The sequence below is a fragment of the Mirounga leonina genome, unplaced genomic scaffold (genome assembly GCF_011800145.1).
Source record: "Mirounga leonina isolate KUSES-001 unplaced genomic scaffold, KU_Mleo_1.0 Mir_200, whole genome shotgun sequence".
Lineage (NCBI taxonomy): Eukaryota > Metazoa > Chordata > Mammalia > Carnivora > Phocidae > Mirounga > Mirounga leonina.
In genome coordinates, this window is record NW_023270503.1 from 2,218,343 (window position 1) to 2,245,209 (window position 26,867).

Below are 26,867 nucleotides of genomic sequence, written 5' to 3' on the forward strand. Positions count from 1 at the left end.
TAATAAAGCGAGTCAGATGAATTATTTGGTTTGCCAGTGCCTGTAAAAGTTATCTTTACAGTATACTGTAGTCTGTTAAGTATGCGTGTCCTGTCTTAAAAAAAATTACACACCTTAATTAAAAATACTTTATTGCTAAAAAATGCTAACTGTATCTGAGTTTTCAGTGAGTCTTTTTGCTGGTGGAAGGTCTTGCCTCTCTGTTGATGGCTGCTAACTGATAAGGGTGGTGGTTGCTGAAGGTAAGGGCAGGTGTGCCAATAATGAAATTTTTCTGCATCGATTGACTTCTTTTTGGGAGCAGTTTCTCTATAGTATGGGATGCTGTTTGATGGCATTTTACACATGGTAGAATTGCTTTCAAAATTGGGAGTTGAGCTGCTTTTTTTTTTTTTTTAAGATTTTATTTATTTGCGAGAGAGAGAATGAGAGACAGAGAGCATGAGAGGGAGGAGGGTCAGAGGGAGAAGCAGACTCCCTGCTGAGCAGGGAGCCCGACGTGGGACTCGATCCCGGGACTCCGGGATCATGACCTGAGCCGAAGGCAGTCGCTTAACCAACTGAGCCACCCAGGCGCCCCGGGAGTCGAGCTTCTTAAACCCTGCCACTGCTTTATTAATTAAGTCTGAGTAAATTCATCTCAAGAAACCATTTTCTTAGTTCCATTCATAAGAAGCAACCTAATTTCTTATTTGTTTTATCATGAGATCAAAGCAATTGAGTCAACCTTCAGGTCCACTTTATTTTATTTTGTTATTTATTTTTTTTATTGAGGTACAGCTTACAATGTTAACTTTAGTTTCAGGTTTACAACATAGTAATTCAATGACTCTATGCATTATGCTGTGCTCACCACAAGTATAGCTATCATCTGTCACCATACAACACTTTTTTAAAATTTAATTTTAATTTTTTTTTTTAAGATTTTATTTATTTGAGAGAGAGCACATGAGAGGGGGGAGGGTCAGAGGGAGAAGCAGACTCCCCGCCAAGCAGGGAGCCCGATGCGGGACTCGATCCAGGGACTCCAGGATCATGACCTGAGCTGAAGGCAGTCGGTTGGGCATATGCCTTCGGCTCAGGTCATGATATCAGGGATTGAGTCCTGCATCGGGCTCCTTCCTCTGTGGAGAGCCTGCTCCTCCCTCTGCCTGCTACTCCCCCTGCTTGTTCTCTCGCTCGCACTCTCTCTCTCTCATACATAAATAAAAGAAATCTTTTTTTTTTTTAAAGATTTTATTTATTTATTTGAGAGCGAGAAAGCATGAGAGGGGGGAGGGTCAGAGGGAGAAGCAGACTCCCTGCTGAGCAGGGAGCCCGATGCGGGACTCGATCCCGGGAGTCCAGGACCTGAGCCGAAGGCACTCACCCATGACCTGAGCCGAAGGCAGTCACCCAACCAACTGAGCCACCCAGGCGCCCCAATGAAAGAAATCTTAAAAAAAAAAAAAAGATTTTATTTATTTGAGAGAGAGAGCGTGCACGAGCTCAAGAGTGCTCGCTCAGTTGGTGGGGGGGGGGCAGACAGAGAAGCAGACTCTCTGCTGAGCAGGGAGCCTGATGCGGGGCTTGATCCCAGGACCCTGGAATCATGACCTGAGCTGAAGGCAGACGCTTAACCAGCTGAGCCACCCAGGTGCCCCACCATACACTATTAGAGCACCACTGACTATATTCCCTATGTTGTACCTTTCACCCCTGTGACTTATTCATTTCATAACTGGAAGCCCGTACCTCCCATTCCCCTTCACCATTTTGCCCATCCCTCTACCTCCCTTTCCTCTGACAACCACCAGTTTGTTCTCTGTATTTATGGGTCTATTTCTGCTTTTTTGTTTGTTCACTCATTTATTTTGTTTGTCAGATTTCATATATAGGTGAAACCATATGGTTGTCTTTTTCTGTCTTATTTCACTTAGCACAATACCCTTTATGTCCATTCATGTATTTCATTCTTTCTTATGGCTGAGTAATATTCCATTATAGGGATATATGTGTGTGTGTGCGTGCGTTTATACACACGTATCTTTTTTTTTTTTTAAGATTTTATTTATTTGATAGAGACACAGTGAGAGAAGGAACACAAGCAGGGGGAGTGGGAGAGGGAGAAGCAGGCTTCCTGCTCAGCAGGGAGCCCGATGCAGGGCTCGATCCCAGGACTCCGGGATCATGACCTGAGCCGAAGGCAGACGCTTAACGACTGAGCCACCCAGGCGCCCCTACACACGTATCTTTATCCATCTACCGATGGGACACTTAAGTTGCTTCTCTATCTTGGTTGTTGTAAATAATACTGCGATAAACAGAGGTGCATATATCTTTTCAAATTAGTGTTTTCATTTTCTTTGAGTAAATAGTAGTGGAATTATTGGATCATATGGTATTTTTGTTTTTAATTTTTTGAGGAATCTCCGTACTGTTTTTCCACAGTGGCTACACCAGTTTACCTTCCCACCAAAGGTACTTTAGGGTTCTTTTTTCTCCACATGCTTACCAACACTTCTTTCTTTTTTTTTTTTTTTAAGATTTTATTTACTTGACAGAGACACAGCGAGAGAGGGAACAAGCGGGGGGAATGGGAGAAAGAGAAGCAGGCTTCCCATGGAGCAGGGAGCTCGATGCAGGGCTTGATCCCAGGACTCTGGGATCATGACCTGAGCCGAAGGCAGATGCTCAAGAACTGAGCCACCCAGGTGCCCTATTTCTTGTCTTTTTGATACTAGCCATTCTGACAGGTGATATATCTCATTTTGGTTTTGATTAGGTCCACTTTTTAAAAGTTTGTTTATGTAATGTCTACACCCCACATGGGTCTCAAACTCATGACCCGAGATCAAGAGCCTCATGCTGTACTGACTGAGCCAGTCAGGTGCCCCAGGTTAGGTCCACTTCTAATTCTAGTTCTTTTGCTATTTCTACCACATCTGAAGTTAACTTCCTCCACTGAAGTCTAGAACCCCCTCAGAGTCATCCATGAGGATTGGAATCAACTTCTTCCAGACTCCTGTTAATGCTGGTATATTGACCTCCCATCAGTCATGAATGTTCTTTTTTTTTTTTTTTTAAAGATTTTATTTATTTATTTGAGAGAGAGAGAATGAGAGAAAGCACATGAGAGGGGGGAGGGTCAGAGGGAGAAGCAGACTCCCTGCCGAGCAGGGAGCCCGATGCGGGACTCGATCCCGGGACTCCAGGGGATCATGACCTGAGCCGAAGGCAGTCGCTTAACCAACTGAGCCACCCAGGCGCCCAGTCATGAATGTTCTTAACGGCATCAAGAATGATGATTCCTTTCCAGAAGCTTTTCAGTTTATTTTACCTGGATCCATCAGAGGAATGACTATGGCAGCTGTAGCCTTACGAAATTTTTTCTTCCCCTCCCTCCTTTCCTTAGTAAGCTGTACACCCAACGTGGGGCTTGAACTCATGACCCCAAGATCAAGAGTTGCGTGCTCTACTGACTGAGCCAGCCAGGCACCCCCTCAAATGTATTTCTTAAATCATATTTAAAGTTGAAATTACTCCTTTATCTTTAGAATGCAGAATGGATGTTGTGTTAGCAGGCATGTGAAAACATTAATCTTGTCCAGCTCCATCAGAGCTCTTGGGTGACTGGGTGCATTGTCATTGAGCAGTAATATTTTGAAAGGAATCTTTTTCTGAGCAGTATGTCTCAACAGTGGGCTTAAAAAACTTTGAGTAAACTAGGGTGCCTGGGTGGCTTAATCGGTTAAGCCGACTGACTCTTGGTTTAGTCTCTGGTCATGATCTCACAGTTACCGGATTGAGCCCCATGTTGGGCTCCCCACTTGGTAGGGAGTCTGCTTGGGATTCCCTCTCTCCCTCTGCCCCTCCCCCCCAATAAATAAATCTTAAAAAACACTCAGTAAACCATGTTGTAAACAGATGTGCTGTCATCCAGGCTTTGTTCCCTTAAACAGCACAGGCAGAGTAGATTTAGACTACTTGTTTTTTCTGGTTTTTAATATATATATATTTTTTTAAGATTTCTGTTTATTTGACAGACACAGCAAGAGAGGGAACACAAGCAGGGGGAGTGGGAGAGTGAGAAGCAGGCTTCCCGCGGAGCAGGGAGCCGGATGGTGGGGCTCGATCCCAGGACCCTGGGGCCATGACCTGAGCCGAAGGCAGACGCCCAACGACTGAGCCACCCAGGCGCCTCTTAAGATTGTAATTTTAAGTAATCTCTACATCCAGCTTGGGGCTCGAACTCACAACCCTGAGATCAAGAGTTCCATACTCTACAGACTGAACCAGCCAGACACTGGATTTAGCATAATTCTTTTTTTTTTTTTTTAAAGACTTTATTTATTTATTTGAGAGAGCCCAAGAGGAGGTAGGGTCAGAGGGAGAAGCAGACTCCCTGCTGAGCAGGGAGCCCGACATGGGACTTGATCCCGGTACTCCAAGATCATGACCTGATGAGCTGAAGGCAGTCGCTTAACCAGCTGAGCCACCCAGGCACCCTGGATTTAGTATAATTCTTAAGGGCCTAGGATTTTCAGAATATGGTCAATGAACATTGTCTTCAACTTAAATTCACCAGCTGCATTAGCTCCTATCTAACAAGAGAGTCAGCCTGTCCTTTGAAATTGTGAAGCCAGGCTTTGACTTCTCTTTAGCTGTGAAAGTCTTAGATAAGGCTGTTTCCTCTACACTGAGAATCTTTTGTTTAGTGTAACCACCTTCGTTAATGATGTTAGCTAGATCTTTTGAATAACTTGCTGTAGCTTCTACATGTTTGACCTTGTTATGGAGATGACTACTTCCCTTAAACCTCATGAACCGAACCAACCTCTGCTGTCCTGCAGCTTTTCTTCTGCAGCTTCCTCACCTCTCTCAACCTTCATATAATAGAAGAAAGTTGGGGCCTTGCTCTGGATTAGGTTTGGCTTAAGGGAATGTTGTGGCTTGTGTGATCTTCTGTCCAGACCACTAAAACTTTCTCCGAAACTATCACTGATAGGGCTGTTTTGCTTCTATTCCAATGTTAACTGGTAAAGCACTTTTCATTTCCTTCAAGAACCTTTACTTTGTATTCACAACTTGGAAGATTGTTTGGCGTAAGAGGCCTAGCTTTTGGCTTGTCTCAGCTTTCAGCATGCCTTCCTTACTAAGCTTAATCATTGCTAGCTTTTGATTTATAGTGAGAGATGTGTGACTCTTCCTTTCACTTGACTTAGGGGCCATTTTAGGGTTATTAATTGACCTAATTTCAGTATTGTAGTGTCTCAGAGAATAGGGAGGCCTGAGGAGAGAGGGGGAGAGATGGTGGAGGGTGGGGAGACATGACATGGCACTGAATGGCAGGCAGGTCAGTGGAACCGTCAGAACACATTTATCGATTAAGTTTGCCATCTTATGGGTGTGGTTTGTGGTGCCCCAAAACAATTAGAATAGTAACATCAGAGATAACTGGTCACAGATCACCATAATAAATATAATAATGAAAAAGTTTGAAATATTGAGAGAATTATTGTGACACAGAAACATGAACAAATGCTGTTGGAAATCAGATACCGATAGACTTCCTTCACACAGGGTTGCCACAAACGTTCAGTTTGTAAAAAAAACATTCTGTGAAGCATAATAAAACAAGGTATTCCTGTATATGGTTCCATTTATATGGAATGTCCAGAATGGTAAATCCATAGAGATTAAAGTAGGTGGTTACTAGGATTGAGGGAATTGGGGGTAGGTGGGAAGTGACTGCTAATGGGTGTGGAGCGTTTCTTTTTCAAGTGATGAAAACATTCTAAAATTGGTTGTGGTAATGGTTGTACAACTTTGTGAATATACTAAAACTACCACTAAATTGTACATTTTAAATGCGTGAATTGTATATGTGAATGATCAATAAAGCTGTTTCTTACTAAAACTGGACAACTACTGCTTCTGTAGTTGTACCATAGTCTTTCTTGCCTTGTTTTTGGCTTTCTAAATGAAGAGAATGTTATATTTAATTGAATCTGGGATAGAATATCATTGAGTGCTTTAAATATATTTTTCCCCTTTCTTACCCCCTTACTGTAAAAATATTGTTGAAATGTTGAGAAATTTTGGGGCGCCTGGGTGGCTCAGTCATGATGTGTCTGCCTTCGGCTCAGGTCATGATCCCAGGGTCCTGGGATCGAGCCCCACATTGGGCTCCCTGCTCTGCGGGGAGCCTGCTTTTGCTGCCTGTTTGTGCTAGCTCTGTCAAATAAATAAACCTCTTTAAAAAATGTTGAAAAATTTTAAAGCATAGAAAAGTGAAGGAAATGTAAATTACTATTTTGGAATAGTACCCAGAGACATACTGTTAAATTTTTGGTGTGGTATTAGATATTTGTGTATAGTTTTTTTCATATATAATGATGTAGAGTCCTACAGTTTAAAAGGATTAGTGGTCTTTTTGGTGTAGCTAGGTTACTTTTTAAATTGCTTTGTTGGGGCCAATTTAGAAAAGCGAATTACTGGTTCACTTCAGAGGCATGTTTAATTTGTTAGTTTTTGGAAAAAAAAAAAAACTAGTATGCAAGTGAGCTTGAAATTACCCTCTGACTCCACTGCCCCTGAATTTACCTTTTTTTCCCATGACTATACTACTTTTTTTTTTAAAGATTTTATTTGACAGAGAGCACAAGAAGGTGGAATAGCAGAGAGAGGGAGAAGCAGGCTCCCAGCTGAGCAAGGAGCCCGATGTGGGGCTCGATCCCAGGACCCCAGGATCTCATGACCTGAGCTGAAGGCAGTTGCTTAACCAACTGCGCCACCGAGGTGCCCCTTCATGACTAGAATTTTAAAAAGATGTTTCAAATGAATGCCAGGCTTCCACAAATGAATTAATGGTCTTACTACTGTACTTCCTAATATATATATATATATTTTTTAGAGATTTATTTATTTGACAGTGAGAGAGGGAACACAAACGGGGGCAGTGGGAGAGGGAGAAGCAGGCCTCCTGCTGAGCAGGGAGCCTGACGCGGGGCTCGATCCCAGGACCTTGAGATCATAACCTGAGCCGAAGGCAGACGCTTAGTGATTGAGCCACCCAGGTGCCCCCTAATATTTTTCTTTAATGTTCCAGAATTACATTTTAAAAATATGCCTTATTAAAGTATTTGGATACGATAAAATAGATCTCTTTTACGTGTACAGTTGACAAGTCTTTAACAACATGGGTTTGAACTGTGTCAGTTCACTTACGTGGCGGATTTTTCGGATTTTTTTTTTTCCCCCAGTGAATACATTTTTTCTCTTACAATTTCTTTATAACATTTTCTTTCCTTTAGTTTGCTTTATTGCAGAATACAGTATATAATACATATAATACACAGAAATATGTGTTAATTATCAGCAAGGCTTCTCATCAACAGTAGACTATTAGTAAAGTTTTTGGGGAGTCAAAAGATATACTTGGATTTCTGACTGTGACTGCTTGGTAGGTCTGCCCCCTCTGCTCTCCTGTGTTATTCAAGGATTAAGCTGTACAGTTCAATGTTCCGATAAATCTGTTCAGTGTTTTGATAAATCTATTCAGTTGTATAACCACCACAGTAGAATTCTTACTCCCCAAATTTCCTTTGCACACAAGCTCTCCTCACTTCACCCCCATACTTTGGTAACCACTTTGTTATCTTTATAGTTTTGCATTTTCTAGAACTTAAAATGAATTAGACAGGTTTTTTTTGTCCTTTTTCAATTAGCATGATTTTGTACATCCGTGTTGTTACTCATATCCATGGTTTATTTTTTGTTCTTGAATAGTATTCCATTGTATACATGGACTTTGGGGTTGTTTTCATCTTCTCTATTTTGAATAAAGTTGCTGTGAATGAATATTTATGTAAAAAGTCTTTGTGAAGATACGTTTTCATTTCTCTTGGGTAATACCTAGTAGTGTAATTGCCGAGTCTTAAGGTGTTCTAACTGTATAAGAACTACAAACTGTTTTCCAAAGACCTTACCATCTTAATGTTTCTATTAATTTCCTGATATTCCTGAAAGGATAATGTTTTTAAACGTATTTCCCTGGGATGACACATAATTTAGCTATTAAGCAGTGTTTCATAAAGTTACCATCTGCATTGTACCTTAAGGTATTCCTTATGTTTAGTGTTAATGTAAGCTAAGGGTGCTTGTTAAAATGCAGATTCTTGGGTCTTAGGACCAAAGATTCTGAATCAGTGAAGTTGGAGAGCTATGCATATGGTAATATGGCGTTTAGTCTTTTCTAAAGGCATAGTTTTCATTAATATATTTATTAGGTTAGTGTTCATTGAGCTGTTTTTGGTTCTTCCTCTGCATTCACATGCGTTGTTCTATTTTTTTAAAGATTTATTTATTTATTAGAGTAGAGAGAGAGCATGTACGCAATGGGAAGGGCTAGAGGGAGAGGCCTTGATCTCACAACCCTGAGATCAGGACCTGAGCCGAAATCAAGTCGGACGCTTAACTGACTGAGCCACCCAGGTGCCCCTTGTTTTAAGTAGGGCTTGAACTCGTGGCCCTGAAATCAAGACCTGAGCTGAGATCAAGAGTCAGATGCTTAACTGACTGAGCCATCTAGGGGCCCCTCATGTGCATTGTGTTACCTATTTTTTCCTTTACTTGGGGATCTCCTCTAAGATTTATCTGGGCCCCTTTCTTTGGTCGCCACCTAGTGGTAACAAATAGGAACCATTAGAAGTTTTGCTAGTTAATTGAATTCATATGAGGTGGACAGTGTCCTTCTAAAGGAGGAAGGGTGGAAACATCCAAAGATAAGTTTGGTTTGTGTTTGTGATTAACCAGATGCTCAAATGTTATGTTTGCTATATGAATGTTCTTTCCTCCCATGACTTTGAAATACAGTTTATTTGTATTTACTTGGGAAATAATTTATTTGTAAGAAAATATATTTTAGAGCCTATAACTTTTTTTTTTTTAAGATTTATTTTAGAGAGTGGTGGGGCGGGGGTGAGGGGCAGAAGGAGAGGGAAAGAGAAACACAAGCAGACTCCCTGCTGAGCGCAGGGCTTCGCCCTTCCACCCTGAGATCACAACCTGAACCGAAACCAAGAGTCGGACACTGAACTGACTGCACCACCCCTGGCGCCCCTAGAGCCTATAACTTTTTAATTTTTATCTAAACTGCCAGCTCAATTATTTGTACTAGGAAATGGGCAGGTGTCTCCCTAGTTCCCTTTTTATTTTTTAAATATGTAATTTTTTTTTAAGATTTTATTTATTTGACAGAGAACACAGCAAGAGAGGGAACACAAGCAGGGGGAGTGGGAGAGGGAGAAGCAGGCTTCCCGCTGAGCAGGGAGCCTGATGCGGGGCTTGATCCCAGGACTCTGGGATCATGACCTGAGCCGAAGGCAGACACTTAATGACTGAGCCACCCAGGCGCCCCTTTTAAAGATTTTTTATTTGTTCATTGGAGACACAGAGCACGAGCAGGGGGAGAGGCAGAGGGAGAAGCAGGCTCTCCACTGAGCCAGGAGCCAGGCGTGGGGCTCGATCCCAGGCCGACGCTGAACCATCTGAGCCACCCAGGCGCCCCCCCCCCCTTTTTAAAGATTTTATTTATTTGACAGAGTGAGAGAGCACAAGCAGGGGGAGCAGAAGGAGAGGAAGAAGCAGGCTCCCTGCTCAGCAGGGAGCCCTATGTAGGGCTCGATCCCAGGACTGTGGGATCATGACCTGAGCTGGAGGCAGACACTTAACCATCTAAGCCACCCAGGTGCCCCCTCCAGTTCCCTTATTTAATGAGTTAGATCCTTCCAAACCATGCTGTGAATTAGTTTTGAATTATATGAAGTTTTGATTCTATATGTCTTTTATTACAGATTCTCTTGTTCTTGGCTTTTAGTTTACTTTCTTTTACATGTTTTTAGTTTTTTTACTCAATTTTTTAAAATTTAAAAAATTTCATTTATTTGTTTGAGAGAAGGGGCAGGGAGAGAGAGGAGAGCCCCAGTGCAGGGCTCAGTCCCAGGACCCCAGGATCATGACCCGAGCCAAAGGCAGATGCCCAACCGAGTCACCTAGGCACCTCTACTAGTTTCGATGATTGTATTTTTGTTAAAATTCTTGCCTTTTTATACTAGCTTGACAGAAAAAAAAGACCTATTGTGAAGGGATATTGTATAACAAAACTTACTTTGTAAGGTCTGATCTTTCTTTTCCCTTACAGAAATGGTGGAATCAATGAAGAAAGTAGCAGGAATGGATGTGGAGTTGACAGTTGAAGAAAGAAACCTCCTATCTGTTGCATATAAAAATGTGATTGGAGCCAGAAGAGCTTCCTGGAGAATAATCAGCAGCATTGAACAGAAAGAAGAAAACAAGGGAGGAGAAGACAAACTAAAAATGATTCGGGAATATCGGCAAATGGTGAGATTATCATATCCTACACATCTTTAAAGAAAGATACCTTCTTGGCATCTGGTTTTGGATATTTTATTTTAAAGTTTTATTAATTTAATCTCTATACCCAGTGCGGGGCTTGAACTCATGACCCCATGATCAGGAGTGAGTGGCATGGTCTTTCTGGCTAAGCCAGCCAGGTGCCCCAGGTTTTGGACATCTTTCTTAAGATTGATTGATTCATTGATTTGAAAGCGAGAGCGCGCAAGTAGGGGGAGGGGCAGAGAGGAAGGGAGAAGCAGGCTCACCACTGAGCAGGGAGCCTGACATGGGGCTCCATCCCAGGACCCTGGGATCATGACCCGAGCTGATGGCAGGTGCTTAACTGACTGAGCTACCTTGGTGCCCCGGTTTTGGACGTTTTATTTTATTTTTATTTTTTAATTTTTTTAAAGATTTATTTGGCAGAGAGAGACAGCGAGAGAGGGAACACAAGCAGGGGGAGTGGGAGAGGGAGAAGCAAGCCTCCTGTGGAGTAGGGAGCCCAATGCGGGGCTCAGTCCCAGGACCCTGGGATCATGACCTGAGCCGAAGGCAGACGCTTAACGGCTGAGCCACCCAGGCGCCCCAGGTTTTGGACATTATTTATTTATTTATTTATTTATTTTTTTGATTCGGCGGGTGAGTTGTTACACACTCCTTAGCGGATTCCGACTTCCATGGCCACCGTCCTGCTGGTTTTGGACATTTTAGATCACAGCCTAGTATGCATGTGTTGTATACGTGTGTAATAACATTTTATATTTTAATGGATTTGCATTTTTTACTTACCTGGATTAGGGAATATAGTCTATACAATATTTCAGGAAAGAGATGAAGAATTTTTCTCTGGAAGCTGCAGAGGGCGTTCAGTTTTGAACACCACACAATTAGAGAAATAATTTAATCTTTATTTTTGTTGAGTTAGCTGCAAATGCTTCATTGAGTGACTTGAAATTACCATTCAGGAGAATTTAGCAAGTGTTTTTGTACCTCTTAAGAACCACACAGGGGCGCCTCGGTGGCTCAGTTGTTAGGCATCTGCCTTCGGCTCGGGTCATGATCCCAGGGTCCTGGGATCGAGTCCCACATTGGGCTTCCTGCTCGGCGGGAGGCCTGCTGCTCCCTCCCCCACTCTCCCTGCTTGTGTTCCCTCTCTGGCTGTGTCTCTCTCTGTCAAATAAATAAAATCTTTACCAAAAAAAAAAAAAAAACCCACACAATTTGCTAGGTGCTGTGGGTGTGAAGATGAGACAAATAACGTTACTATGCTTATGGAGGCTCAGTCTAGTCGTGTTTTTTTTTAAATTTTTTATTATGTTAATCGCCATACATTACATCATTCGTTTTAGATGTAGTGTTCCATGATTCATTGTTTGTGCACAACACCCAGTGCTCCATGCAGAGCGTGCCCTCTTTAATACCCATCACCAGGCTAACCCATCCTCCCACCCCCCTCCCCTCTAGAACCCTCAGTTTGTTTTTCAGAGTCCATCGTCTCTCATGGTTCGTCTCCCCCTCCAATTTCCCCCCTTCATTTTTCCCCTCCTGCTATTTTCTTCTTTTTTTTTTTAAACATATATTGTATTACTTGTTTCAGAGGTTCACATCTGTGATTCAACAGTCTTGCACTGTTTTTTTTTTTTAATAGAAAAAAATGTTAGAGGGCATTGGACATTTCATGAAGTTATTGTTTCAGATATTACATTTGTTTATATAAATATATGTAATTTTTCTTACCGCGAGTTTTTGTGAAAAAAGTACAGTAGCTATTGATCTAGTCAGTGGTTTCCAACTAGAGGTGATTTTGCTCTTCAGAGAACATGTGGCAATCTTTGAAGACATTCTTGGCTGTCACAACTTGGTGGGTGCTACTGGCATCCAGTGGGTAGAGACAGGGATACTGCTTGCTGTATATCCCTTTGGGCATAGGACAGCACCACACAGCAAAGAATTACCTGTCCCAGAATGTCAATAGGACTACTGCAGAAACTGATCCTGGTGAAAGAGGCACATATATACACGTTTAGAATACAGCGAGGGAAATTTACAGGAAGACTCCCGAAGTAGCCCAGGGAATGAAATTGGTAGGAAGAAGGAAAACAAAGTACCTTTTTCTTTTTTTTAGGGATTCCATTTGTGAGAGAGAGAGAGCACAAGCAGGGGGAGTGGCAGGCAGAGGGAGAAGCAGGGTCCCCGCCAAGCTAGGAGTCTGATGCGCGGGACTTGATCCCAGGATCCTGGGATCGTGAGCTGAGCTGAAGGCAGAACACTTAACCGACTAAGCCACCCAGGCATCCCCAGAAACTACATTTATTAATTATCTCTACCTCTGTTGGACACCGTTTTGAATGGGGAGATATTTTTTATAAAGTACATATAATTGTGCAAAGTAGGGTATTTAAATGACCCTGTAAAGAATAGGTTATTGTTTTACTTTATAGATGGGAAAACTAAGGTTCTGAGTGATTGATTAACATACCTGGGGTCACAAAGAAGGATATCAGTGTGTCCATTAACCTCAAATATGTTGGAACAAGAATATGGATTGTCAGTAGAAAAGTTTGGTGTCTCAGCAGGATGATGAAATGAGAAAGTTAAAAGTGCTGAAGAGAGAGAAGTCTGTGCTAAATTGTGGCATTTGGACTAAGTAGGAAAGGAAGCAAAGAGAGGGACTGATAAATCAGGGAAAGATGAAAGATTCAAGAGGCTGGGTGTCTTGATGTGTCCCTAAGTAGAAATAACAGGAATAAAGGAAGTAAAAAATGAAGTTACAGTCCAGTAGTAAAATAGTAGAATTTAAGACTTGGATAAAGCAACACAGGGATATTGACAAAAAAGGTCATGGAATTGAGATCAAGGAACTGTGTTGAAAGGAACATGGGTGTAATACCTTGGTGTGATACCAGGTATTAGAGGGATAGGCTATGAATATGGATGAAAGACCTATAGAGATCCACTGATGACAGATTCTTAGAAATTAGAACATGGAGGATGAGCTTCCAAAGAGGAGCTGTTCGGAGTAATAGCCAGTTATACTGAGTCAGTGGGGAGCTAGGAGAATTCAGAAGTTGTCTTGGTCCTCTAGTAATTGCCACTTGAAAAGACACAAGGGAGGTAGTTTATTCAGGAAAGATCAGGATGAGATTATAGAAGAGAGAATAGGGGAATTCTTTACAATGGAAAGAAGGTTCCATAGGGCATAAGAACTTGGAAAGGTCAGCAGTGTCACCATGAATTAATAGAAAACAGAGAACAAGATAACATATGTGTATTCGGTGGTGGTATGCATTTTTAGTGTGATAAATTTTAGATAAGTGGCAATATTTACTTTAGTGTACAGATTTTTGGTGCTAATAACGGACTGTGGATCTCAGCCATTAAAGTGATTGGCTATTGAGCATAGTAGTGGTTAGAAATATGAGCATTGGAGGCAGACTGTGCCTGGGTTTGAATTTTTATTCCATCTCTTGTAAACTGTGACCTTACGCTTTACAGCCTGTCTGGGTTCAAATCCTGGATCTCCCTCTTGAAGTTCTTTAAGTTGTTGATTTTTGGCCAAATACCATAATCTTTGCTTCCCCATGTAAATGGAGACATAGTTTCTACCTCATTAAATATACTAATTAATATAAATGTGCAGCATTTAGTAAGTAGTAATTAGTGTTACTCTCAGTTCTGTAGCTGAATCATGAGGTTGTTGGTTGGTTTGTTTTGTTTTAAGATTTTTTTTTTTTAAATTCATGAGAGACCGAGATCGGCAGAGGGAGAAGCAGGCTCCCCGCTGAGCAGAGAGCCCAATGCGGGACTTGATCCCAGGACTCTGGGATCATGACCTGAGCTGAAGGCAGACGCTTAACCATCTGAGCCACCCAGGCGCCCTTAAGATTTTATTTTTAAGTAATCTCTACACCCAGTGTGGGGCTTGAACTCAGCTGTGAGATCAAGAGTCACATGCTCCACCAACTGAGCCAGCCAGGTGCCCCTGTGTGGTGGTGGTGGTTTTTTTAAAGCACTAAACTAACAGCATGTAGAAGGAAGATAATTACTATAACCTGGAGACAACTTTTCTCTGCTTTTTTATCAAGAGTGGGAAAGAAATTTTGGAGAGAGATGTTTGTTATGTTTACTGTGGCTCTCTTCCTCAAAACTAGAGGGAGAATGTGTCAATTTATGTAATTTCTTAGACTTAAACGATTTTGGACTTTTTTTTTTTCAGGTTGAGACTGAGCTAAAGTTAATCTGTTGTGACATTCTGGATGTACTGGACAAACACCTCATTCCAGCAGCTAACACTGGCGAGTCCAAGGTTTTCTATTATAAAATGTAGGTTCTATACTAGAAGGGAAAATGTCAGATTAAATGTTGGCCCCCTAGAATTACCACTTTTTCTGTGTAGGTGTTCAACTTTTATTGAAAGAATAGTTGTTTAATGTTAGAAGGATAGTTACATGGGAGGAAGGATTTTTAAAACTTAATTTTTGAGTGCTCATTTGTGTATTCACTGCTAATGAACAATTATTGTTGCATTTAAGGTGGTCATACTGTTTATTTGTAAGAGTACTCGATTTTATCTGTTCGCATTTGTTTTTGTATGGAGTTACCCACCAGCTACCAGCTGTAGCAGTGTATTACAGAGTTCAATTTTAACATTTTATGTAGAAGTTCTATTTCACAATTAACAAACTGTCATGCCGTTTTTTTGGAACCACCTTTTTATGTTTAATTGTAGTCAGTGATACATTTGTTGATTTTTGAGGCTTTCCAGTTAATTTCTCTAGGATTTTGCTTATTTGGTATTCTGAACTCTGAGGAGGAAAACTGAATAGTCCATCTTTGCTGAAAGAGACTTTGTGAAATTATTGAAGTATCCATGTTAATTATTAAACATATTTTTGTCACATTTTATAGACTATAAAATTTCGACACTTTACTTTAAAAGTTATTTTTCCTAATTCTATTCGTTTTGTTTTGTTTTAGGAAAGGGGACTACCACAGGTATCTGGCTGAATTTGCCACAGGCAATGACAGGAAGGAGGCTGCAGAGAACAGCCTAGTGGCTTATAAAGCTGCTAGTGATATTGCAATGACAGAACTTCCACCAACGCATCCAATTCGCTTAGGTCTCGCTCTCAACTTTTCCGTATTCTACTATGAAATTCTTAATTCCCCTGACCGTGCCTGCAGGTAAGTCATGGAAGAGAAACAAAAGCTCTCACTGTGAAAGTGGAAAAAAGTTACAAAAGAGAATTGTTTTGTTTCCTGGGATTGCCTTATGCAGCCTTGGCCATGTAACAGAGAATTCTTTTGGCTCTTAATGAAACTGTTTGGATGATTTTAAGACCAACCCTATCTCAGTTCACTAGGATAGCAGTTTTGGATTATGTTGATGGGGAAAATTTTTAACTTTATAGTGGGAGAGTGGAATTATAATAGAATTTTTTTTATATTAGCTTTTAGTCTTTGTAGGCATGTTAATATAGTTATGCTCTTAGTGTACATACTTTCTATTTTATTATGAGCCGTTCTCCATCTTTGTTGGTTCCATATTTTTTTTTTTTTTTTAAGATTTTATTTATTTATTTGAGATAGAGAGAATGAGAGAGACAGAGAGCACATGAGAGGGGGGAGGGTCAGAGGGAGAAGCAGGCTCCCTGCCGAGCAGGGAGCCCGATGCGGGACTCGATCCAGGGACTCCAGGATCATGACCTGAGCCGAAGGCAGTCGCTTAACCAACTGAGCCACCCAGGCGCCCCTGGTTCCATATTTTTAATATAGTTATGCTCTTAGTGTACATACTTTCTATTTTATTATGAGCTGTTCTCCATCTTTGTATGTTGGTTCCATATTTTTTTTTTTTAAAGATTTTATTTATTTATTTGACAGAGACCGAGACAGTGAGAGCAGGAACACAAGCAGGGGGAGTGGGAGAGGGAGAAGCAGGCTTCCCGCTGAGCAGGGAGCCCGATGTGGGACGCGATCCCAGGACTCTGGGATCATGACCTGATCCGAAGGCAGCTGCTTAACGACTGAGCCACCCAGGCGCCCCCATTTTTTTTATTTTTATTTTTTAAAGATTTTATTTATTTATTTGACAGAACATAAGTAGGGGGGGCAGCAGAGGGAGAGGGAGAAGCAGGCTCCCCAGTGAGCAGGGACCCCCGATGTGGGGCTCGATCCTAGGATCCTGGGATCATGACCCGAGCCGAAGGCAGATGCTTAACTGACTGATCCACCCAGGCCACCCCTATGCATTTGCTTTAATTTTTAGTGTTGCATTCATGCTCTTCTCCTACCCTTTAAGATGAGTTCATATTTGGCTTCCTAATTTGCTCATTCTCTAGGGTTTAAGTACTTTCTCCAGAGTAGCACTTCATACTTGTTTTATAATAGTTTTATGTATCAGTCCTCTATTCTTACATGTTCATTGTGGACTGGGAGTGTTTCTTCTGTTTCTCCACTAGTGTCCCGCATCACTTGGTGTACATCATACAGCGTACCCAGTAAATGTTGATTTTGTTTCTTTTAAATTCTAGCAAATGGCTTATATATCACATTACTGTGAGTTCTATATTGCCTTTTTGGTTTTGTTTTTTTGCTTTCGTTAACATTAAATTCTTTGGAATTAAACTGAGCTGTCCAACATTTCATCTTTTTACATTAAAATTTTAAATAAGTGAGCTGTTGACTAGAACTTCGTAATACTTCTATTATGCATATATTTTGGTGGTGGTTCAGGTTAGAGTTTGGTCTGTGTATTCTGTTTACTGATATGCTTTTCAAAGGCCTAGTAAGAAATGGTGGTCTGGGGTGCCTGGCTGACTCAGTTGGTAGAACATGTAACTCTTGATCTTCAGGTCAGGAGTTTGAGCTCCACATTGGGGGGAATGTTTGTTTTTCTTAAAAAGAAGTACTCCAAAAATTTGCCTCCAAATTTGCTAGATACAAAATTAAATAGAAAGTTAATTTTCATCACTTACATCTGTTTTTTCTTTATTTCGGTATTTAAAACCCAAAATACTCAGTGTCACTATTACGTACTGTAGGATAACTGAAGAAAAAGATTGATTTCTGACATGTCATTTCTGTTTTGGGGCTTATTTTTGTAATATATTTATGTAAATACTTTTAGGTTGGCAAAAGCAGCTTTTGATGACGCAATTGCAGAACTGGATACGCTGAGTGAAGAAAGCTATAAGGACTCTACACTTATCATGCAGTTGTTACGTGATAATCTGACACTATGGACTTCAGACATGCAGGGTGATGGTAAGGAAACTCTGAAGTTAAATGCATCTCTTTCAGTTGTTGGGTCTTTTTACTTTTAGGAGTTTATTGGTATTTCTTCACATTAAGCTACAGTTTAGACTCAGCCTATCCTCCAAACTATCAAATTTTAATTATTGCCTTTATAACAAATGATCTCAAAGTACATTTTCGTTTGGGGCTATACGATTATGTGTAAAAGACTTGTTTGGAAAGGGGGATCTTTTTTTAATATTCGAAGCTTTAAAAGTTTTGTCTCTAATGCTAGCTAAACTTAGTTTGCTTCTCTCACTGTTTTGGAAGATGGAGGCAGGAAGCAGCTCATTTTATCTTTCTCAGATTCAATTTTAGGGATCTAAATAATTGTATTTGAATGTCACGATCACTGCTTGGCTGACTAGTATCCTCAGGTTAAAACTAGATGGTGTCAGTAAATATGAATCATCTTCTCTGTGGAAATCTTTATCTAAAGAAGGAATTTTTTTGTCTCTGGATTTTATAGAGCAAATGGAATGTCCTGCTCTTCCTTATTTAAGAGGTCTGGTGTCTCTGTTTTTGTTGTTTGTTTTTAGTTATAAATAGTATTTTACAAAGCTTAGTCTTGTGATGGGGGGTTAATATTTACCCTCTAAATGCCCAGATTTGCATAATTGTTGATTTTAAAGGAGATTTTAGTCTGCTTATTCCAAAGAATCTTTTTATCCATGATAGATCATTAAAGGGTGGGTGGGGGGAGGTGGAGGGCACAGAGCGCAAAAACTAGAGTGATGTGATCATTTTATGAGCTAGCTTTACAGTTGGTGGTGGTGGTATGGGAAGTGGAAACAAAAAGTTTGTCAATTTTAGTTGCAGATCCTTTAAGAGTATATTACCCAAATTGAATCATATGTTGTATTGCTTGAGGCTGGCTCTGTCTGTTGGTTAAGCCAGACATGCTTAACCATGCTGGACTGTCTTTGGAAGCGTTCCACTTCTTAAATGTACCTCTGAAAATGGGTTTTCCAGGCTTGTATGTTGTGTTTCCTTACTCTGGAAGGATAGAGTCAGATTTTAGACTTCTTAGGTACTAAAGTGAGAATTAGGTGACTTATTTAAAGCCAGCTAGCTTTATGAAATATTTAGATATTTGACTAAGGTTGGTTTGAGATATGTGGCACATGTGACCTACTTGCACACTTACCCAATGAAGCCAGATGGAGCCACATACTACTTTCCAACACAGCACTTCAGGCAACTGCTGCCAGTCTGTGGGATTCAAAACCAACCATCTCTGAACTAATGACTTGAGGTTCTTTCCAGCTTTAACATTCTGTTGTATTCTAAACAATAACTACTCAGAAGAATGGCCAAACTGCTCTGGACTCTTCACAGTCACCCTCAGAGAAGACTAATAACTCCCTGTTTGAGGGGATAAAAGGAAAACATGTGGAGAGTTTGGTAAGCGGTATTGACCTAAGTAAGGTATATACCCACCCCTCTGACCTCTGGGGGCATTTTTCTGAGGGTGAAAACAACAAGGTCACCTGGGTTGAAACATTGCTTTTTTTAGACATTTCATGCCTTTTATAACTAAGCTTGCTAGATTATAAAATTAAATGGAAATAAAGTATATTTTCTAATGTTTTATTTATCACTGGTAACCAATAATTGATTAATCAGAGTAAACTATATGTCATTCTGTTTTTACATAGAACCAGAGATAATTCTTTTTCTTGATAATCAAACATTTTATGAAATAGATTGCCTTCTACAATAGGGTATTTTCTTGAAACTACATAGTTCCAAAGGTTCTTTGTACAGAGATTTTTTTTTTTTTTAAGATTTTATCTATTTCACAGAGAGAGAGGGAGAGCAGGAACACAAGCAGGGGGAGAGTGGGAGAGGGAGAAGGAGGCTCCCCGCCAAGGAGGGAGCCCAATGTGCGGGGCTCAATCCCAGGACCCCAGGATCATGACCTGAGCCGAAGGCAGACGCCCAACCGACTGAGCCACCCAGGCGCCCTTGTACAGAGATGTTTTATTACATTTCAGCATAGATTTCTCTTTAATCCTAAAAGAGTTTTATTTAAATACAGTAAAATCCACTTGATTCATAGTTCTTATGACTTTGTAAATCGGACCACTGATTAAATTTGGTTGAAACAGACTAATTTTTATTTAAGAGCTTTGTGATAAAATATTTGAAACTATGAAACATACATTTAACAGTGAAAAATTAAAGTAGTCTCTGGACATTTTAGTAAAATTAACAAATTATCTGAATTTACAAATCGTTGTGGGTACTAGTAATTTATCCGCTATTTTCCTAAAAGGTGTAGTATTACATATACTGTATGAAAATTGTTTTTATTACATTAGTTTTATTAATTTGGTTTTTGTGTCTTAGAATCTCTGCAAAATTGCAGCCATGAAATTGGCAGCTTCCCAGGATGTTGGATTTAGTTGAGCATTATTTAGTTTTCTTTTTAATTTTATTCTGAAAAATGGTGTAAAAAAACACTTAAAGATTTCTAAAGGAAGAAATGTGTGTGTGATTCCTGAGCTTTTACTGAGATGTTTTTTTAACTGCAAAATATGTTTACTTCTGTCTGTGTTGGAACATCTTTATAAACATTACCACTATTTCTCATCACGTGATTTCAGTCCTTTTCTCTTACCCTATGTTCAGAGGACCGTTTCATACACAAGTCCATAGAAAGGAAATGTGTGTTCTCTGCCTGTTCCCTTCTTCCCCCCAAATCAGGAAACAGTGGGTAAAGAAATACATATCCAAAGAAACCTTTTTCCCCCTTCTGTGTACCTTTTAAGAGGATATTATTTCATCCTTTTAAAGGTAAGAGGAACAGATACTTTGTAGAGTGAACTTTATACAAAGTTAAAAAGACCCAAATCTGACTCCCCTAAATCATTGATGTTTTCTTTTGTCCTGCTCTCTGGGTTTATTTTTCTTGTAATGTTGCTTTCATGTGATTGTTCTCCCTCCCTTTCTCCTTGCAATATAGATTCCTAAAGGAAAATCCAACTCTTCCTTTCCTAAAAACTCTACTTTGTAAGTCATTATCATGGCACAGCAAATTCTGCTTTTTAGTTTTGGTTCTTCACTAATCATGCCTGCATATATCATCATCCTTTTGCTTACAAAACTGCCTGTTCTACATTCTAGGATGTGAAACCTTCTAAGACATTTATGATCTGCTACCCCTGTCTACCTCTGGTTGGGTGTGACTCATCTGACAATATTCTATGCCAAAGTTACTTGGAACTTTTGGCAAATCTAATGGTTGCTTATAAGCGAATTAGAGTGTGCTCTGTTGTTAGCCATATTTTGGCAGTGTATTGCTGTTAAAAATGAGCGTGAATGTTACTCTCATTTCCTAAGTTCGAATACATTTTTTGGGAACCATTGGGTGGTGCATCATTTCTTTCCTCAGTAAATAGTTTTTTGTCTTTCTTTTTGCATGTCTTTTTCTATATATATGAGTCAAAAATTTTTATGTACCTTAAGTACTTTTTAAGAGTCACATTTCAATATCAGACATTTTTGTCAGAGAAGAAATTTTAAAATGTCTAAAACTATATTTACCTAATCCTTGTTGCTGTAACTGCATTGTTTATCATATCAAGGTCTTTCAGCCTGTTTAAAAAGCACTCCTCCAGGTTAAATGCTTTATGTTGGTATGCAGCCAGTCTTAGTGTCATTTGTCCGTCCTAATTAACAAGCAATATGAATGGATGGATTGTCTGAACCGCAATGATTGTTGGATTAGTTAATTGATACTTATTTTGATTCAAACTATTAACTACATAGGAATTGTAGTGATTTGTTAGAGCACAAAACAATGTAACTTTTACCTGTTTCATTATTATTTAGCAAAAGCCTGCATGCTTTCTGTATTATGGCTGACTTATTTAATGCTTATTAATAGGTAGATGATTCTCCAGTGAATAAGCTGGCTTTCTGTTGCATGTCATAGTGCAGTTGAAACTCCTCAGGCCAATCATCATGTTTTAAGGGAAGAGAAAAATGGCATGAGAGAACTGGTCCAAATGCCCTTCTTTAATAACCTCAGCGGTCTGGTTTACTTTGAGCATGCCGTTTCACTCTGGAGTAAGAAATTTGGTTTATGGTTTGGTGTGACTGGCTAAGATACAAAATGTAAACTCATTTAAAAAAAGCAGAACCCTCCCTCTAAAACTATAGAACTTCTTTGGAGCATTTTACTGCTCAGTTTTATATTGAAGCATTTCACATGGAGCTTGTTGGGTAGATTTTACCAAAAAAACTAAGTACCCTTGATTCTTGAAGAGGTGAGGTTATTGAGAAAGTATTTTGGCCCAAGATATACATGAAAGCTTGAAAATCATTTAGTAATATGGTTACCTTGGCTGTCTACTTTTAAGAGCTTATTTAGCATAAAAATAGTTTTACTGTGCATCAGTTTTTTTCATCCTGATTATTGACCATTCAGGACCTTGATCCAGCAGCAATTCTTGGCTTAGGCATCTCGGGTGTCAAGGAGGATAGAAGTCCTTTGGCTGTCTGTGTTTAATACCAATTGTAGCAAATACAAGGAGTCTATGCTTGGAATGATACCTTTCTTTGTTACCACAGAGTCTAATTTAGTTAGTATAAAATAATTAACTCATTCTTCTTTGCAGGTGAAGAGCAGAATAAAGAAGCGCTGCAGGATGTGGAAGATGAAAATCAGTGAGACATAAAAGCCAACAAGAGAAACCATCTCTGACCACCCCATTCCTTCCCATCCCACTCCCATTGGAAATTCCCCCATTGTCACTGAGAACCACCAAATCTGACTTTTACATTTGGTCTCAGAATTTAGGTTCCTGCCCTGTTGGTTTTTTTTTTTTTTTTTTTTTTAAACAGTTTTCAAAAGTTCTTAAAGGCAAGAGTGAATTTCTGTGGATTTTACTGGTCCCAGCTTTTAGGTTCTTTAAGACACTAACAGGACTGCATAGAGGCTTTTTCAGCATTACTGTATTGTCTCCTGCCAGATGTGGCAAGATCACCATTAGAAATGGAAATTACATTCGAAAGCCATTAAATTTCTAGGTGATGCAAGCATCTAAGAGAGAGGTTAATCACACTATAGAGGCATTGTGGTATCATTTTTCCTTTTTCTAATTGTTTAAATCGAATTTTATACCAATGTTTAAAATTAATTGGGTGTTAGCTTGAAGTGGGTTAAAGATTGTTTGGAGAGTTGTTGTAATGGTTTTGCTGTAAAAAGTGTTTCAAACTCTGCTGAAATGTTGCTGAAAAGCATGGTGCTGGTAACAGTTCAACAATCCGTGGCTGCTCATTCTTGCCTACTTTTACTCTCCCTCTAAAGCAGGTTAGCATTGAAGGTGGTATGGAAAAGCCTGCATGCGTGTTCAATTCTTTGTTTCTTCTCCTTCCCTTTCCCCCTGGGCCCCCCCCCCCCTTCGCTCGCTCAACCTCTTTTGTTCAGTATGTGTAACTTGAAGCTAATTTGTACTACTGGATATCTGACTGGAGCCACAGATACAGAATCTGTATTGTTCTTACTGAAACACAGCATGGAATTAACATTAAACTTAAATAAAACAAACCTAAATTAAAAATGCCAAATATTATTGCGCCTCCATCCTTTATCTTTCTAAAATAAACTCTAGTCCAAACACATTGACAGTATTGTTTGCCTGAATGTGGAAAGATTCCTCCCCTTCTTCCACAAGTCACTTGTGTTTCCCAAAGATGATATGTATTTTTAGAAAAAAAAAAAAACTTTCTTTACCTGTAACCTGGTTGTTGAAGAATACCCAAGTTAATTCATTACTATCCTATCTTCTCAACCAGGTAGCAGCATGGTATTTATTTTAATCATTAAAGTACAAACTCATACTTACACAAGGTGTAATTATGGATCATTTTCTAGCATGGAATTTTGGGTTGTAAACCAAATAAGGCTGAATGTGTCAGAATAATCTTCCTTAGGCTGAAGTAAAATTACTTTACCCCCACATTACCACTTCTAAAGGTCAGTGGCAGGAGCAGAAAAGAATAATTACATTCATTCTCAGTAGTACATGTACACATGGTAGAACTGTGTAGCCACCCCCTTACTAGAGACACTCATTGTTAAGTAGTTTCTTCCAGAAATAGTTCATACATCAGTGTGTGTAGGTATTTAATTACTATAGACCATTCTGTATCAGGCATTTAGATCTAATTTGAGTGACTGTGTAACCTGGATGTACTCCTAATTTTTTTAAAACTAGTTGACTCCTTTTGGACACTCAGATTGTTTCCAGCCTTGCTATTATAAATGGTGCTGCATTAAATATCCTTGTAACTGTCTCCACTTAAATATTTGCATGTGTATTTGTATGATACATTTCTGGATTTCCTGTGGGAGGGAACATAACTCTTCAACTGATACATACTGCCCATTTCCTTCCAAAGGGGTGGTTCCACTTTTATAGCGTGTTCCCACCCCCCATCAGCAATGTATGAGAATATCTGCTCCATCACCACACTTGGACTCATTGCTAAATGAGATGTTGACACCAAAAGTATACCCTGGCTTAATTCTCAGTAGTGAAGACTTAGGAAATTAACAGAGTAGTGATGTGTCCTAGTAGTTTTTATCTTATTAAAATATGTGTATGCCCATAATTAGAATAAAAAAGGTTTTTTGTATTGCTATTCCATTAGATAGTTGGAGAGCTGTGGATCTGTGTCCAAGAGATCTTCAGGTTGATATGTTCTTTTTCCAGTAGTAAAGTGGCCGAATGTCTGCTGCATCAAGGTCCAAAACTGAAGGAAGGAAGGAATTAAAATTGTATCACAGATTTTTAAAGATAATGGGACTTGGGGTTTTGCAGTCTGCTCCAATACTAAACACTAATGCACAGGTACCTGGACTTAAAGAGTCGAACACATGGGTAATGTTTTTACAAAATAGTCTGGCTAGTGGGTGTGATTTCTGTCAAGTTATGTTACAGGTGTGTGTTTAGTGAAAGCGTTCTCTAGTTGGCTCTGTGGATGGACTTGTATTCAGCAAACTCAGGATACCATGAGCATGCTCAAGAATGTAGCAATCTTGGTATGGAGAGAAAAGAACTTGCCACCCAAAGAAGCCATTTACGGTATTTGGGGAAGGATTGTGGTGATTGGTACAGGTCTTTAGATCCCTATAAAAAATTGGAAGACCGGCAACCAGGAAAGACTGCAGAAAGGTGACAGCCCTGTAAGGACAGTGTCACCCCCACTTCTGTCTGCGGTCTGAAAAGGTGGAGTTGTTTCAGCTCTCTTTAGTGCTCTGAGGATCAGTTGGTTTCAATAGAAACTCGAGATACCATTACAATTTGAATGCAATTTATGTTTCACTAAGAATGTTATAATTCTTAGTGTTTTGCTTTGAAAAAAAAAAATGTTTTAAACCCAAAGGTATTTTAAAATGTTGGAAGCACCAATAAATGTGTCTTTTCCTGCACTTGGGTTCTGGAACTGGTGGCCAGAAAAACCAAATGCAAAGTTAGGTTTTGCTTCTTCAAGGAAGATGAGAATGAACTTTTAAGTTGGATTATTGTAAGGGGAATTTGATGGAATAAATGTAAACCTCTAACTTGGCTTTTGCCTTGAGAGTTTAGTAAGATCACAAATCAGCTGCTGTGCTATTGATCCTAGGACAGTAGGAGAGTGAGCGTGCTGAGATGGCATTTTAAAGATGAATCTTTGTTTTGAAAATTGTAACAAGTAATAGTCACTGGTGAAATTCTAGGATGGGTCATTAAAGGAATTGTGAGCTTTTAGAGGAAGTTACTCTGGATCCAGTCGGCTAAGCAAAATCAAGCCCTATCTTGATTTATGTATCATTTGAGTTACTAATTCTGTAGTTGATAGAACAACTAATAGCTAGGGGCGCCTGGGTGGCTCAGTCGTTAAGCGTCTGCCTTCGGCTCAGGTCATGATTCCAGGGTCCTGGGATCGAGCCCCGCACCGGGCTCCCTGCTCGGCGGGAAGCCTGCTTCTCCCTCTCCCACTCCCCTTGCTTGTGTTCCCTCTCTCGCTGTGTCTCTCTCTGTCAAATAAAAAACAAAACAGAGTAGTGATGTAGCTAACAGAGTAACAGAGTAGCTAACATTAGTAACAGAGTAGCTAACATTCAGTATTGGCTGTGTACCAGGCACTGTGCGAATTTTTTTAATTTTAAAGATTTTTATTTGAGAGAGCACGAACACGGGGTAGGGGCAAAGGGAGAGGGACAAGCAGACTCCCCACTGAGCGTGGAGCCAGAAGTGGGGCTTGATACCAGGACCCTGAGACCATGACCTGAGCCATAGTCAGGCGCTTAACTGACTGAGCCACCTAGGTGCTCCAGCACTGTGCTTGTTATTAAGCAGTGTCTGTAATCTAGCACATAAATAATAGTTCTATGAGTTGTCACCTGCATTTTGCAAATAGGGAAACGGAGAAGGTGAACTTGGCCAAAGCCACATAGCTAGTTGTATTCAAACAGGATTCATAGTTGGGTTTGTACGCCTACAGAGTCCATGTTCTTAACCATTAAGCCGTTCTACCTTTTTGTTTATCAAAATTTTTTTTTTAAGATTTTATTTATTTGAGAGAGAGAGAGAATGAGAGACAGCATGAGAGAAAGGAGGGTCAGAGGGAGAAGCAGACTCCCTGCTGAGCAGGGAGCCCCGATGTGGGACTCGATCCCGGGACTCCAGGATCCATGACCTGAGCCGAAGGCAGTCGCTTAACCAACTGAGCCACCCAGGTGCCCCGTTTATCAAAATTCTTAATGTTTGAAATATTTTCTCTAAAGTGACCATTTAAAAAATATATTTTAACATTTCTGAGATCATCTGTTTTGCAATTGATAGACTCCTTTTCAAAAGCTATAATATGCATGTTAAACGAGCCCTGTGCTGTCTCCGTTACACTACTTTGGGGAAGACCCTGGGTTGGCACTCTTGTAGGATCAACTCACTGTGCCAGGTTGTATGTACAGGTCTGCTCTGGGTAAGGGAGGGCTGAAGATTGTTTTTCTTAAAAAGTGCCTTGCTTTTTGGACATTTGCTGCTTTCGTAATTGAAGTAAGTGTGTAGTTGCACAACCCGGGAAATATGAATCCTGTCGAGGCTACTTCTAAAGCTACGATTGACCATTCTTCCAGTCGTGCTGAAACTCCTGGCACTCATGCTTCCATCCTATTA

At 40.0% G+C, this 26,867-nt stretch overlaps 1 protein-coding gene across 2 annotated transcripts in view; it reads left to right on the forward strand.

Annotated features, from left to right (window-relative positions):
• YWHAE (tyrosine 3-monooxygenase/tryptophan 5-monooxygenase activation protein epsilon) overlaps window positions 1-24,010 on the forward strand; it is a 54,609-nt gene extending 30,599 nt beyond the window's left edge. Inside the window, exons 2-7 of one of the 2 annotated variants that reach the window (XM_035027605.1) lie at window positions 10,184-10,383; window positions 14,615-14,721; window positions 15,376-15,582; window positions 17,528-17,664; window positions 20,663-20,709; window positions 22,320-24,010. In XM_035027605.1, the coding sequence (XP_034883496.1) occupies window positions 10,184-10,383; window positions 14,615-14,721; window positions 15,376-15,582; window positions 17,528-17,664; window positions 20,663-20,670 (659 nt within the window). In that variant the 3' untranslated portion in view covers window positions 20,671-20,709; window positions 22,320-24,010. The remainder of the gene's footprint in view (window positions 1-10,183; window positions 10,384-14,614; window positions 14,722-15,375; window positions 15,583-17,527; window positions 17,665-20,662; window positions 20,710-22,319) is intronic. The other variant, XM_035027604.1, reaches the window with a different exon arrangement.
• Window positions 24,011-26,867: the final 2,857 nt, after the last annotated feature.